The sequence below is a fragment of the Gavialis gangeticus genome, unplaced genomic scaffold, assembly GCF_001723915.1.
Source record: "Gavialis gangeticus isolate Ggan-Ray unplaced genomic scaffold, GavGan_comp1, whole genome shotgun sequence".
Taxonomy (NCBI): Eukaryota; Metazoa; Chordata; order Crocodylia; family Gavialidae; genus Gavialis; species Gavialis gangeticus.
Window position 1 is genome coordinate 11,224,929 of NW_017729016.1, and position 14,251 is coordinate 11,239,179.

At 43.8% G+C, this 14,251-nt stretch overlaps 1 protein-coding gene across 3 annotated transcripts in view; it reads left to right on the forward strand.

Moving 5' to 3' along the window:
• Positions 1-14,251, forward strand: part of VWA3A (von Willebrand factor A domain containing 3A) — a 102,274-nt gene that overhangs the window by 6,385 nt on the left and 81,638 nt on the right. For all 3 annotated transcript variants that reach the window (XM_019512847.1, XM_019512848.1, XM_019512846.1), the window contains exons 4-12: positions 2,274-2,398; positions 2,474-2,548; positions 4,091-4,145; positions 5,376-5,474; positions 7,450-7,556; positions 7,763-7,888; positions 9,033-9,141; positions 9,549-9,614; positions 9,948-10,073. In XM_019512847.1, coding sequence (XP_019368392.1) covers positions 2,274-2,398; positions 2,474-2,548; positions 4,091-4,145; positions 5,376-5,474; positions 7,450-7,556; positions 7,763-7,888; positions 9,033-9,141; positions 9,549-9,614; positions 9,948-10,073 — 888 coding nt within the window. The remainder of the gene's footprint in view (positions 1-2,273; positions 2,399-2,473; positions 2,549-4,090; positions 4,146-5,375; positions 5,475-7,449; positions 7,557-7,762; positions 7,889-9,032; positions 9,142-9,548; positions 9,615-9,947; positions 10,074-14,251) is intronic.

Consider the following 14,251-nt stretch of genomic DNA (forward strand, 5'->3'; position numbering starts at 1 on the left):
CCCCCCCCCAACCCCCTTCCCACCCAACCCCTCCCCCCCACAAATCCCACACACAAATCACACACCCCCGCCACACACCCACCACCCCAACCATACCCCCCCACACACGATATACAAGAGTAAGACTTTATTTTGAGCTATTATGCAATCGCCTCTATATATACTTTGCAAGCACACATGCATCAGGACAAAAATCTTTTTTGAAATAAACTATAGTATAGTAGGTGTTTGATTTTTAGTGTATAATTTTTTTTTCTGGTTCCAAGATGGCATATCCCCCTCCCAAAAGGAGTACTTGCAGTGGCAAAGGTCAAAGGTAAGGGACAGGACATCCAGTCCCAAGATGGCGATCGGGGGGTGGGGTACCTTGAAGGTACTGAGGGCACTTTGCAGCCCTCAGTAGCTCACCAAAAGTCATTAAGTGGACCTCCACATGAAATAATTGCCCACCCCTACAGTCAATCCATGGTGGCTCAAAGGGCAACAGGTGCAAGTTGGGCAGTGTATACACCCCCAGTATTGCAGCAGGTGCCCTGCAAAGTATCTCATGAAGCCAACCATTTTGGATTCTGCTCTGGCTGTCAGTTTGCAGATCTGGTTCATGTACTTGGCTGAGAGGAATAACAGGCTGTCAATCATTCCTTGTCCCCTGGTCCATTTTGTCTTATACATTGTGGCTCTTGCAACCTTCTTCCACCTAAGTCCCAGAAGAAGACACATGGCCTTCCACCCTCTGTTCTGAGGAAGGAAAGACCAGTGCGGTGTACAGGACCACCAGCAGCAACACTGCCCTCACGAGCTCTACACCATCCTGCCATTGACAGGCGGCTTGTGTTTCATAGTCCCAGTCTCTGTTTGACCTTGGCCTCAGTCTTCTGCCACACTTTTTGATAGGTAGGTACCCTGCTTTGTCCAGGGCTAGGCAGGTGTTCTTGCCCACATTGAGCATGGCCCTTGCCACCTCTTTGTACATCTGGGAATGTTTCATAGTTTGTAGGGTCGGAAGGGACCTGAGCAGATGTTTGCTCCACAGGAAACTGGCACTGGGCCTGGAGGTACTGCAATACCAGGCCAGCACCACAAGGGCCACAGCCAGCCCAGCCCTGGCATGCTCCTCTTGGTGCCAAAAATAGTACATTTGATCTTAGCCAAAAAGGCCAAAGTGCTGTTGGAAACATACCTCAAGAATAGGTTAGTATAGCCTGTCGGAATAAGATATGTAGTACTGCCCATTAAGCACAGTCTCCTCACTGCCAACTCTTTTTAAAGTCATAGTGAGCCACTACACTGAATACATTTTGACTTCCTCTTCACTCCAACAGCTGAGCTGCACCTTTCTTTCCCATTTCCAATGACTCCTGTTTCTTCAGTCTTAAATGCCTGGCAAACATCATAAACAGGGTCCCAAATAGTTCACCCAGAATCCCTCTGTCACTCCCTCTCTCAGCTTGGCACAAAGGATGAGTGTGACCCCAACTTCCATAAAGAGGATCCAGCTCCTCCCTTTCCCTCTTATCCTCCCTAACCAGTCTTGCGTAGCTCAGCACTGGTCAGTATGTGTGTATTCTCCAGATACCCTTCCCCCATCGCAAAGGATCCATGTGCTTATTAGCCCCCACTTATGACTGGAACTGGGTGTTCTTGTCATGAGTCCTGGGTTGCTCAAAAAAATGATATGCAGGTGAGGTGCAGGAAATCTGGTCTGGCTTCATCTTACGGAGGTTGGGGTCACACTCATCATATGTGCCAGGCTAAGAGAGGGAGTGACAGAGGGATTCTGGGTGAACTATTTGGGACCCTGTTTATCTGGCCCTTGTGGTGCTGGCCTGGTGTTGCAGTACCTCCAGGCCCAGTGCCAGATTCCTGTGGAGGGAACATCTGCTGTTGGCTGCATTTAAACTAACTTCATAGTTGGTTTCCATTGCTGAGCACATCCTGCTCTTGGTAGCAGTTTAATGATAGACAGTGTATTTAGTGAGATTTCTTGTGTGCAATTGTAGGAAGGGCTTTTTTCCCCAGTGTCTACCAGGGGGAAAAAAAACTCCTCTTGTATTTGAGTAAATGTGGTAACACAATAACATTTGTCTCAAGTGCGTAGGGTATGATACACTTTAGGCAGACTCCTGGTTACTGCAGCTAGATTTGTGTCAAATCATAATGGTTTTCAATTTCTATCCCATACCAAATGCTATCACTTTGCTACTATCATATTTGAACAGCATGTGCTGCTTCCTGTCAGCCTCTTCAGTTGTTCTCTTGCTTTTAATCTACAGAAAGTGCAAAAAAATAAGGTTCACTCTAGCAAGATGCAAACCACAGAAGAATGGCTAAGGATTCATGGTTTAGAATCTATGCAATTAACGTTAGAAGATCTCATAAAGAAGGGCACTTTTGTCTTGTAAGTACAATGGTATGCCTTCTTTAATCAATTGTATCTGTTTACATTATTAATGGTAAATAATGGTTCTTCTAGGAATGCTGAAAATGCCACTGAACAGATAGAGTTTACAGCAGAGACAGTTGTGAATTTTGAATCCAAACTGTCTGAGTAAGTATAATACTATGTGCTACAGTTTTAAGATTTTACAGTAATCTGCAGGTTAAATATTTGCAAGTTTAGAATTGTTCGCCTATGACAGTCCTGGAGTTGTGATAAATGAAACATAAGCAGTAGCTGTGCATGCTTCTGTCATGATACTGTTGTAGCAAAGCTCAATCCCAGCCTACCAACCCATGACATTTTAGGTGAGTTCTGTATTCAAGCATTACCCTTTTCCCTGAGAGCTATTAGGTTGCTGGAAGACACTAGAATGGTGATGATGACAGTTGTCAAGTAGGATCTGAACTGAGAAGGTTTGATTCATTTCAGATAGGCTTCTGAAAATCATTAAGATGCTTACTGGCTTTTATTTATTGTGACATAGCTTGCTTTCAAGCCAGTAATCTAATAGTCAAAGGCTATGTGGTCTCTACACATCTTAGCTGCACGGGTATGCTTTGGGGAGGAAGGAAGGAAGAAAATCCTGTATCTGATGTCTCAAGCTTGAAATATTTCTTTATAAATTGTAAATGCATATACTTTCTCATTTGTTTTGGAAGCAACAAAATCATTAAAATGATAAGACAAATCTACAAAATCAAGGAAATTTTCATCTGACAAGCAGACTTGTTGAATGTGCTCAGTAGACTGCAGTATAACATTATAGTACCCAGCTCAGTGTTCTGTGAAAGTTCCTAGATCTTTGTTAAATGAACAGCTGTTAGTGCATCAGTTACACACATCTAAATTCCTCTGTTGATATCACTGTTTTTCAGGGCAATTAGCTATTTAATCAATTAAACAATTCTAAAGAAAGATGTATTTAAATAATTAACATTGCAATCTCTAGTGCTGTAGGAGAACATTATAAATACATACCATATTTTCTCACATATAACATGCCTTGGCATATAGTACAGACCTTGTTTTTGCAAGGTGGAATGAAGGAAAAAAGACTTTTCCAAATTTATGGCTGAATAGAGCAGACACAGTGCCTAATCTTCAGATAACTCACCTTCCCTTTCCTGCTTAACTAAAGGTAAAACCCAGCTGTTTCTGAAGACTGGTTTCCATAGCTGGATCTAAGATTTTGAAAAGAGCTAAAGAATCTCCAAAGCTTAAAATAGGAGGGAGCCCAGAAATAGCTTGCAGATAAAAAAAAATTGCCCTAAGAAACAGCAACTTGATTAGTGGAAAAGCAAGTCCATTAAAAAGGAGAGATATTCATTAACCTCTGAAGTGAAGAACAATGAACAGTTAAGTGAGTTCACTCCCTCAGCTGCCTGGTAGTAATACCACAGCTGCTGCACTGTGATTCAGGGATCAAAGCATGATGCTTCTATCCCCGGGTAGAAAATCAGCTTCCTTGCTTAATACATATGTCCCCATTTTTGGGGAAAGTTACATTTTGTATGCAAGAAAATACAGTACATTTAAAAAGTGGCTGTGTACCCAACAGAGAAATTGAATTGGGATGAAAATGTTCTGAATTACAAACTGACATACCATTCAAAAGAATACAGTAGTTACATATATTCTGTGCCTCTACAGAGTAATGCAGCTTTATCACCAGCGAATTCAGTGGCTTTTGGAGGATAGCAGACGGGTAAGATTTAATTTTTCAGTACACTTTTTTAAGGGAACTCTATACCTCAAAGTAAAGAATAAATTAACCCTAGAATCTCCCTGGAGAAAACTTTCTATTTTTTCCCATATTGTAAAACATGGAAGCAATGTATTTTTTATTGCAAATACATTGCAAATTATTTTTCTTATCTTTCTGTTACCCAGTCTGCTGAGAAAGCAGCCTTGAGATGCTTGAAAACAAATTCACTCACTTTCATGCATTCATCCAAAATTAACTTTTAATATTCTCAACAGGGGTGGCAGCAGGAGTGCAGGGCCTATGCTGGTGCCCTGGGGCCAGTGGAAACCCAGGGTGGGGCAGCAGGAGCATGGAGCCTGGGTGCAGGGTCTACCTGGCTCCATCGCACAAAGCTCATATGTAGTCTGCCTTAGCTGTGCATCTCTGAGGAGAGCTGCACACATTGGAGCCAGTAGCCCAGCCCTGCTCACTGCTACATGCAGGTCATGGGGAATGTCAGGGAGCTCTGGGCTGTGGAGCAGGGCTAGTTCTGTCTGTCTCCTTGCTGCCCCAGCTGAGCACCATGACCTGCATCACCGACTTCATTACACAGGACTTGGTGGGGCCAGTCCCGCATGCTGCCACCACCTGTGGCTGGGTACTAGGGCGGGAGCATGGGCAGCTGTGCGGTGTAGGGCCAGGTGGGGCTGGCCCTGCTTGCTGCCACCACATGTAGCTCCAGGGACTGGCACACTGTATGGACTCCAAGGACCCTGCCTACACACGCACATACACACACGCGCACACACACACCCTTACCACCTATATACAAGAGTAAGACTGTATTTTGAGCTATTATGCAATTGCCTCTAGATACGCTATGCAAACGCACATAAATCAGGATCAAAATAATTTTAAATAAAATTGAAATAGGTTATAGTAGATGTTTGATCTTTTATTATAGGATTTGTTTTTTTTCCCAATATCAAGATAGCATCACCCTCCTTCCCAAAAGGAGTACTTCCGGTGGCAAAGGTCAGGGGTTAGAGTTGAGACTTCCATTCTCAAGATGGTGACCAGGGGGTGGGGCACCCATCAAGGAGTGGAGTTACCCTTGCAGGCCTCAACAGCTCACCAAAACTTATTAAACGGCCCTCCAGCCAAAATAATTGTCTGCCCCTGGTATAGCACATACAGTAAAACTTTATAGTTAATTGTCCTAAGGTATTTATGTTTACATTTTATTTTTAGGTGTTTGGCCTTATAAAAGGAACCAGAGTTGGACTCCTTGTTGACGTATCTGATATAAGTTGTGGACCCAGATTACTTGATTTCCAGAAAAACCTTTTGGTAAATACTGAAGCAGATGGGCAATACAGGTTCTGTATGACTGTAGGGGAGAAAGTAAATAATATGAAGTGTCTGTTCAACATTGACAGCTAGGGGGAAAAAAACATCACTTATTGAAGTTTGTGTTTTCTCTAAGTTGGGGTGGGCAGAGTCTGGCCTGTGGGCTGCATTGGGCCTTCAGTGGACTCCATTTCCCAGCAGCCCCTGCCAGTTTCCATGGAGACCCCAGGAGCTGTGGGCTATGACAGTGTGGGGCCAGGGTTTCCATGGAGACTGGCATAAGCTGCACTGGCAGAGCTCATAGCTGGGCAGTGACCTGCTCTAGGGCCGGGGCCAGGATTTGTGGCAGTGTCAGCGTGGTCCGGAGCTGGGGCAGAGCTGTGATCCACTGCTTGCACGCCCCTGCCCATGGCATGCAGGCAGTGGATTGCAACTCCAGCCCGTGCTGTCACTGACACAAGATCCCGGCCCCAGAGCAGCTCTCTGCCCAGCCACGTGCCCTGTCAGTACTGTTCAGGTTGGCTGCCATGGTAACCCTGGCCCAGCACTCACTGTCCTGCTGTTCCTGGGGTCTCCAGGGAAACCGGCTGCAAAGACACAGGCAGGAGCTGCTGGGAAATGAAGTCTGGCCACCAGCCGGATCTGCCATTTTTCCCGCCCCTGCTCTAAGTAGCAGAAGTAAATTTGCAGGAGGCATAAAGATTACTTTAACTGCTTTTAATGTATAACTTATTTGTCTTAATGTCTAGATTCAGAAATCTAAAGCAGTTTATCATAATTTAAAAATTTTCAGACTTGAATTCAAACATTAAACCCCTTAGCATTTATGCCTGTTATTTCTCTTGTGTGCCAGAAATAGGGAACAAGATCAGACAGCTGAGTTGTACGTATAGTTCAGTATGCCAGAATAGGATGCAGTTTTGCCCAGATGGTCTGACCCAACAAAGCATGCTTTGTCACTTTGGCCAGGGCTCTGCTAAGTTAGTTGTTCCTGAACTTCCAAAAGAAAAAGCAATATGGTTTTCAGTTCTTTATTTTTACAAAACTGTTCTAGTAAATATTGTTAAAGGGAGATGCTAAGATATAATAGTACCATTTCTCATTTTGATACTTTCTCTGTATATTCACTTTTCATACACTCAGAAAACCTTGACTATTAAAAATTGACTTGTGCCTAATCCTCTTTTGTAACTTGTGCACCATAAGTAAATGTTTCAAGATTTTGTATTTCACATTTTTTTTGTGCTCCTTGGATACCTTAAGTTATACCTCTAGCACTTAGGGCACTTTTACACATCCTTCCAGGGAGGGGTGGGGGGGGGCGCTTTAATGAGAGTAGCTTCAAGAGCTGCTCTAATTAAAGCGCTGCCGTGTCTCTCATATCAGTGTCCCTGCACTTAAAAAGACAGTAGGGGCTCTTGAACTGAAACTCGTTCAACAAGCTTTAGTTTGAGCGCCCCTGCCAGCATTTTTAAGCATGGGGACACTGATGCACAAGACACGGGAGGCTGCTGGAGTGGAGTAATTGCCACGCTCCAGCAGCTTTGATTAAGCAAGTCTACTCCAATGCGCTGTAATTACAGTGCATTGGAGCAACCTCCGCACTCGTGTATCGGCGCCCCTAGTGTTTAGGAGTCATCTCATAGTACTTCCTGATATTACAACAGCCCTGTGGATGAACATGCCCTTCTGAATATTACCTAAATTTCATTGGTTAAATGGGGAGAACATATACTGCACCATCAGAATGGGAGTGCTATTCAGACATGGTGAGCAAGGAATAGGGCATGTGGCTGACTCTCACTGTTTCCCACTAAAGGATTAAAACTGTATCACTTCTGTACTGAGTCCAGTTTTCATTTGTGATGGCTTAGAACACCGAATACTGGGCTTTTTTCAGCAAATTGCAGTGTTTTTCTGAAACTCCATTAACAGTGGCTTGGATATTAAATTATTAACTTTTTTGTTTCTTAAGTGCTTAATAGACGAGCAACTGTGTTATAAGAAGCAATTATATTTCCTTTCATTTGGGACTGAGATTTCATTTCCATGGGAGAATCCAACAAATGTCAATGTACATGTGTGAGTATATTTTATAGCTTCTAAAAACATGTTTTCAAATAGTCTTCTTTTCTGTGTCCAGAATAAATTTGCAAGAAAGAACCACAAATGAATTGACAGTGCACTGCAATGGACCAGCTAAATCTCATGAGAGGTTTTGTGTGTTTGTGACCTTCACAACCTGTTTCACTTAGAACACACCCGACTTTCCTTTTATTCTTTGCTAGCCTACACAAAGCAAGGCAGTGGGTACAGGAGCTGAAGCCCAGTGGAGGCTGCAATTTGCTGAAGGGTCTGAAGAAGGTCCTTACAAAGACAGAACTGAATTCTTTGGTTCTTGTTGTAGGATGCTGGTAAGTATATTATCTGAACTGGCAGTAGTAAACATTAGCTTAGATACAAAATTAAAAAGTACAATTTTAAACTTTCCACTTCTATGGCATGCAGGAGGAATTTGTTTTTACAGACACCCTTGACTTATTTTCATTCTTCTCACCCTTACCGTTGCTACTTTTTCTATTTGTTCCTTCATTTTTGTTACTCTTCCTTTCCCTTCAGAATTTGTCCTTGTGTATAAATAGAATATATGACAACTTTTGTATTGTGTCATTTATTTCAACCCTAATTTTCTATGATTCTATGATTTAAAAATGGTTGGCACAATTGAGAATTTTGGTGGGACTGTGCAGGACTGTGGGATTATCAGTTACCTTGGGATTGAAAGTAACATTATGTATTAATACCAGTTTCCTGTGGTTGATCACAAACAATGGAACTGAAGGAATACTAGATATTTCCTTAAAAGATATAATTTTCATGAAACTTTGCCAAGCAGTCAGTTCTGAGTCGAGATAAATTTTGAATTATGATAGATGTTTGATAGTTTGCACAGCTCAAATAATGAGTGCAATAAAAGCAGAATATTTGAAGTGTTCTGATGAGTGCTAGATGACCAATTCTTCTGTTTTTTTGTTCTGAATATGTAGTAAGGTGGCAACTTGGTATTGCTGAACAAGTGTCTTTGGTGGTCTGGATATAGATATAATTTTAATGGATCTAATAGCAATGAAGAATTAAATGACAGGTTCCCGTTTGGCTTATTACAGCATCACCAAGGGATTATGCAGACTTCAAATTTTCTTTTTAATGTAAAATAACTACTGGTACAACTCAGACTGAAAGCAAAAGCCATCAATTCCTCCTTTACTGCTAAGTAACAAAGGCTTCTGCTGGCCCTGAAGAGGCATCATAGGAACGGGAGAGTGAGCTAGATTTTATTTCTTCTCATATTTATTAGCTGGGGGTTTAAAAAGAGAAAAAAACTGCACAGACTTTTGAAAAGTTTTTACAAAATGGTAGTTACCCCAGATTGCCTGATGTTTAAATTATATTCCTATGATTGGATGTTTCTTCCTCAGCCCTGGAAGCTCCATCATCCCATTTCTTTAACTAAATAGGAGAAAAGGCCATATTAATGTGCTGTTCATTTTTTGTCAGTCCTGATCAGTCTTCAGAAATATTGTCAGACTACATTCAGCAATGTACACTGGGAAGAAAGCTGCTCATTCATGCAGTTACATACGAGTGTAGCAATCATGTTCCTCCAGTAAGTAATCACATTCTTTCTGGTTTGTATAAGTGCCTCATTTGTTTCAGAGACAGTACGTTACAATATTGTTAAATGTTTTTCAAATGTTTATTTGGGACTTAAATCTCCAATAGCAATTGCCTTCAAATAAGTAGGAAACAGGTTAATGATGACATTTTATTTTTAAGTGAAGTCGATGGTCAACCTTGTCATTTGATATCTCTTTCTTTAATCTGTATTAGTTGTTTGGGTTTTCCTTTGGTTCCTAAATATGACTGCCTGGAAAAAAGATGAGATTGTTATTATTTACAGCTTTTGCTACTTGAAGGCAAAGACTCTTTTATGCCTGTTACAGAGAACTGAACAAGGCAGCCTATGCATAGGGGTACTCAAATCAAATACTTCATCTTCATATTTATATATAGGCTATTTTAAAGAACATGACAGAAGTAGTGGGAGGCCGTTATCACTGCTACTCGTCTAACTGTGAGGTAGGTTTGATTTTCCTGATTTATTCACTTGGTTGCTCTTCATGGAATGGGTCTATCAATCTTTAGTAAAATGATGTAGTAACTAGGTCCTTGGTGAGGAAAATGCTTAAGCATGTGTTTCAAATTAAGCATGTGTTTAATGCTTTTTTGTAGAGAGAGTTAATTGCAGTATTATTTGATATGACTACATTAACTCTTGCTACATTAACTAATTTTGTCAAGGATCTATGTAGGTAGTGCACATAAAAAATGGTAATTGAGTTTTAGATGAGCTGGCAGCTTGTTTGATGTTTTACTAACCACTGACCTTCCCCTTTCTTGTTGCATGATAAGAATTATGATAGTAGTGATATCCGTCTGTTGCTACTTGAGTCCCAGAAAGCTAAGGCCCTGCTGAGCAGCATCAAACAGATTTTTCCAGGAAGGACTCGCGACTTGCTTGTTACTAGCATGCAGGATGTAAGTAGAGAATTTATTTTTGGGGGTATGTTTTGCTTGGGGCTTGCCCAGGCCAGTCTCTGAGCACCAGTCAGGGGCTTCCCAGGAAGGGCATAGAGATTTCTGGGGCCTGGGTACAGATGTAGGAAACAGAACAGCAAGGGCTGGCACTGCTCAGATCCACAAAGCAGCGGGCAGGACAGCTGCAGCTGTACTCATGTCCTGGGGCAGGGAGAGAGCTGGGGCTAGTGAGAGGCAGGCAGGGGCTGCAGATCAGGAATGAGGGGCACTGGCAGGGTTGTAGTTAGGAGTGAGGAACAGGGGTATGGGCAGGGCACCAGCATCTCAGTGCTGCTCAATACCACAAAACAGGTGGGGCGACAGCTGCAGCTGGACCTACATCCTGGTAAGCAAAGGGGAACAGGGGGAGCTCTGATTTCCTATGATAAAAAAACCAAAAGCAAATGCCAAAATATGTAAGTATTTAGAATTTATTTTATTATAATGACTGAAGCAGTGATAGGCTTCCAAACTGTGTTAAAATTGTAACTATATCTGTAACCCTAGCCATGGTGCTACACATGGTCACGTCCAGATTCAGGGTTCTGGGGGGTCAAATAGCCTCGGTCAGTCTCCCAGTCCCTAGGGCTGGGGCCACATATCCATGGAGTGCTTTTTTGTGGTTCCCCCACACAGTGGAGTACATACAGTCTAACTGTTTACACAGTGTATTATTTACAAAACAGTCAATGTAAGGATGAGGTTAACAGCAGAACCCAGGATATCAATAATTTAATTGTCGAAGGCAGGTATCAGTGAACTAAAACAATCTATACAAATTGAATCAAAGACACCCTCAGTACAACTCCCCAGCTTAAACCTTGAGACTCCAGTGAATTTCAGCAGGAGCACACAGGGTGAACACAAACATCAGCTCCCCTTCACACTGGCAACACAACCATGGCTGGTGCTGCTGCTTCAGAAAGTTCTGCTCTCTGCTAGAGCTTGCGTGGAGAAGAGAAGCTCTCCTCTGCTCCAGCTGTCTGTGGTATCTGCAAAAAAGCACACATTGCCCCTGCCCTCCCAAAAAAAAATACCTTTCTCCAGTTCCCAGACATGGCCCCTTGTGCTGATACCTGAAACAACCCTGGGTTTATCACCCCCTGGCCCCAGATTGTTTCTTAGTTAACTCTCCCCAGAGCCTTCCCAGATCAACACCCTGCCCTCCTAGGCAAGTCTACCTCAACACCCTTTTCTGTCCACACGGGTTCCTTTATCTCCCAGAGGTAAAAAGGATACCAGGTTATCTTCTTCCTGTCACTAAGGCCAGGTTCACTTCACAGCACCTCAAGGTGGTTCCTCCTCCAGCTCTGTGGTCCCAGGGATCCTTCCCTCGTCTGAGCCTGGGTGAGTCCCCAGGGCTGAGTTCCTGCCCCACTCCTGCTTCAGGAGCCAATCGAAAACATGCATATGCTCTTGCAAGGAACAACTTTCTGCAACCTTTCCTGCTCTGCCTTTGCAGGGATCCTGAGCCCTGTTGCAAATCCAGTAGCAGCTGTTACACATCAATAAAACATTGTGCTCAACTGACACCTACAGATACAGTGGCATTCCATTTTAATCATGGAAAAGTGTGGTTTTTGGGGCTTTTAATGAAACAAATTGGGATTTTATCAGAGAATTTGCAATTTTTAAACAGAGGAAACCAGGATCCCTGCTGATGAGTCAAGTGGAATGGACCTAGACAGAGGAGCCTGCCCAGGGCCAGCACTGGGGACCCAGCTGGAGGGCAGCCGAGGTGGCTGACCTCCTAGCCATTTGGGGCAGTTCAAAGCAGGCCACTGCAATGAGCACATCTTTTGAGCACTAGCTGCCCAGATGGTAGAACAGGGACACCGGAAGACATGGCAGCAATGCTGCATGAAGGCCAACTGTGCAGCCATGGCCTGCTGGCAGCGGGCCCAAAGCTGCAGGTGGCTCTGCTGCATTGTCATACCACAGCCCAGGTGGCCGTGTGGTCCCTGTCCAGGTCTGGCAGGCACAGAGCCATGGGGCCGCGGGTCCAAGGGGGCAGATGCTGTTGCAGGTGGCAGCAAGTCACAGGCAGGTGGTAGTTCCTGCTGCAGTGGGTAGAGGGTGCAGGGGAAGTGTAGCACAGGGGGCTAGTGTCCCCAGATACCAATTGGCTGAGCCTTAGAAGCTCCTGAGGGCAAGTAGCCCTGAGCTGCTTGCCAGAGCTGATTTTTATATTGCTTAATAACTCGAAAGTTCTGTTTTATAAATCTAGATCTGTTACAATTTTTTAAAACAAGAAAAACTGTTTTCTGTCACAGATATAAGGGGCAGTGGTGTGTGTGTGTGTGTGTGTGTGTGTGTGTGTGTGTGTGTGTGTATGTCTAAGAGAGAGAAAGAGTGGGCGCATAAGAGAGTGAGAACTCGAGTTCTTTCCTTTAGGTAATATGGAGGCGATTTATATAGATCATTTCCACCACTATCACTATAACTTATGTTAGAACCAGAAACTCATGTCTCTAGCCAAGGAAAAAGGAGTAGTTACTGCTCCTGCTTCTGTTTCTTTCTCAGGATATTTTGACGTCTCCTAGAACAGTGGTTCTCAACCTCTTTTGGACCAGGACCCGTTTGTAAACATCAGTGGCCAGTCTCCATCCAGTGCCCCTCACTCCCAACTCACTGCCCCCCCTACCCCAAGGCCCCAGACCCGCAGTGTGTTGGGCAGCAGGGGTGTAGGGTTGGGGGGTCCCAAGCAGCCCCTTGCAGGCTGGAACTCTGTCAGCCTGCAATTGAAAAGCCACAGTTTCCCACATTTTTCTCCTTTAAAGGAGAATCTTTTTTTAAAGTTTCTCAATGCATTTTTAAAGTTTGTTCACGACCCTTTTATATATTCTTGCAACCTGCTTTTGGGTCATGGTCCACAAGCTGAGAAACACTGTCCTAAAACAAGCTCTTCTGACAAAATTTTAACTCATTTGTACAGATATAAGCTTTTTTGCAGACATAATAAGCACTGAGCCAACTACTGTATATATTCCTACTAACTCTGTAATGGCCAAGGTTCCTACAAACGCTAAATGGAGCTTGTCATATTAATACAGATGTCAGTCCAGGGAGCAGCTGGCCAGATCTGTGCAAGGGGGAACTGCCCACATGCTGTTAAGCGCTTGTTTTTCCATCTGTAAAATGAGGATATTTACCTCCTTTTGAAAATGTTTATTTGTCTTGTGGGTGGCATCTAGCATAGATTCATAGATGTTAGGGTCGGAAGGGACCTCAACAGAACATTGAGTCCAACCCCCTGCATAGACAGGAAAGAGTGCTGGGTTCAGATGACACCAGCCAGATGCCCATCCAACCTCCTCTTGAAGACCCCTAGGGTAGGGGAGAGCACCACTTCCCTTGGGAGCCCATTCCAGGCCTTGGCCACTCTAACTGTGAAGAAGTTCCTCCTAATGTCCAGTCTAAATCTTCTCTCTGCTAGCTTATGGTCATTATTTCTTGTGACCCCCAGGAGCGTCTTGGTGAGTAGAGCCTCACCAATTCCCTTCTGCGCCCCCATGATGAATTTATAGGCAGCCACAAGGTCGCCTCTCAACCTTCTCTTGCAGAGGCTGAAGAGGTCCAGGTGCCCTGGTCTCTCCTTGTCGGGCTTGGCCTGCAAGCCCTTAACCATATGAGTGGCCCTTCTCTGGACCCTCTCCAGGTTATCCACATCCCTCTTGAAGTGTGGCGCCCAAAACTGGACGTGGTACTCCAACTGTGGTCTGACCAGCGCCCAATAGAGGGGAAGTATCACCTCCTTGGTCCTGTTTGTCATGCATCTGCTGATGCATGATAAAAGTGCAGTTAGCTTTTCTGATGACTTCGTCACGCTGATGACTCATGTTCATCTTGGAGTCCACTAGGACTCTGAGATCCCTTTCCACTTCCATGCTGCCTAGCAGGTCATTTCCTAGGCAGTAGGTATGCTGGTCATTTTTCCTCCCTAGGTGCAGCACTTTGCATTTCTCCTTGTTAAATCACATTCTGTTGTTTTCTGCCCATTGGTCCAACCTGTCCAGGTCTGCGTATAGTTATTCCCTGCCCTCTGGCGTGTCCACTTCTCCCCAGTTTTTTATCATCTGCAAACTTGGATAGCGTACACTTCACTCCCTCGTCCAAGTCACTGATGAAGACGTTGAAGA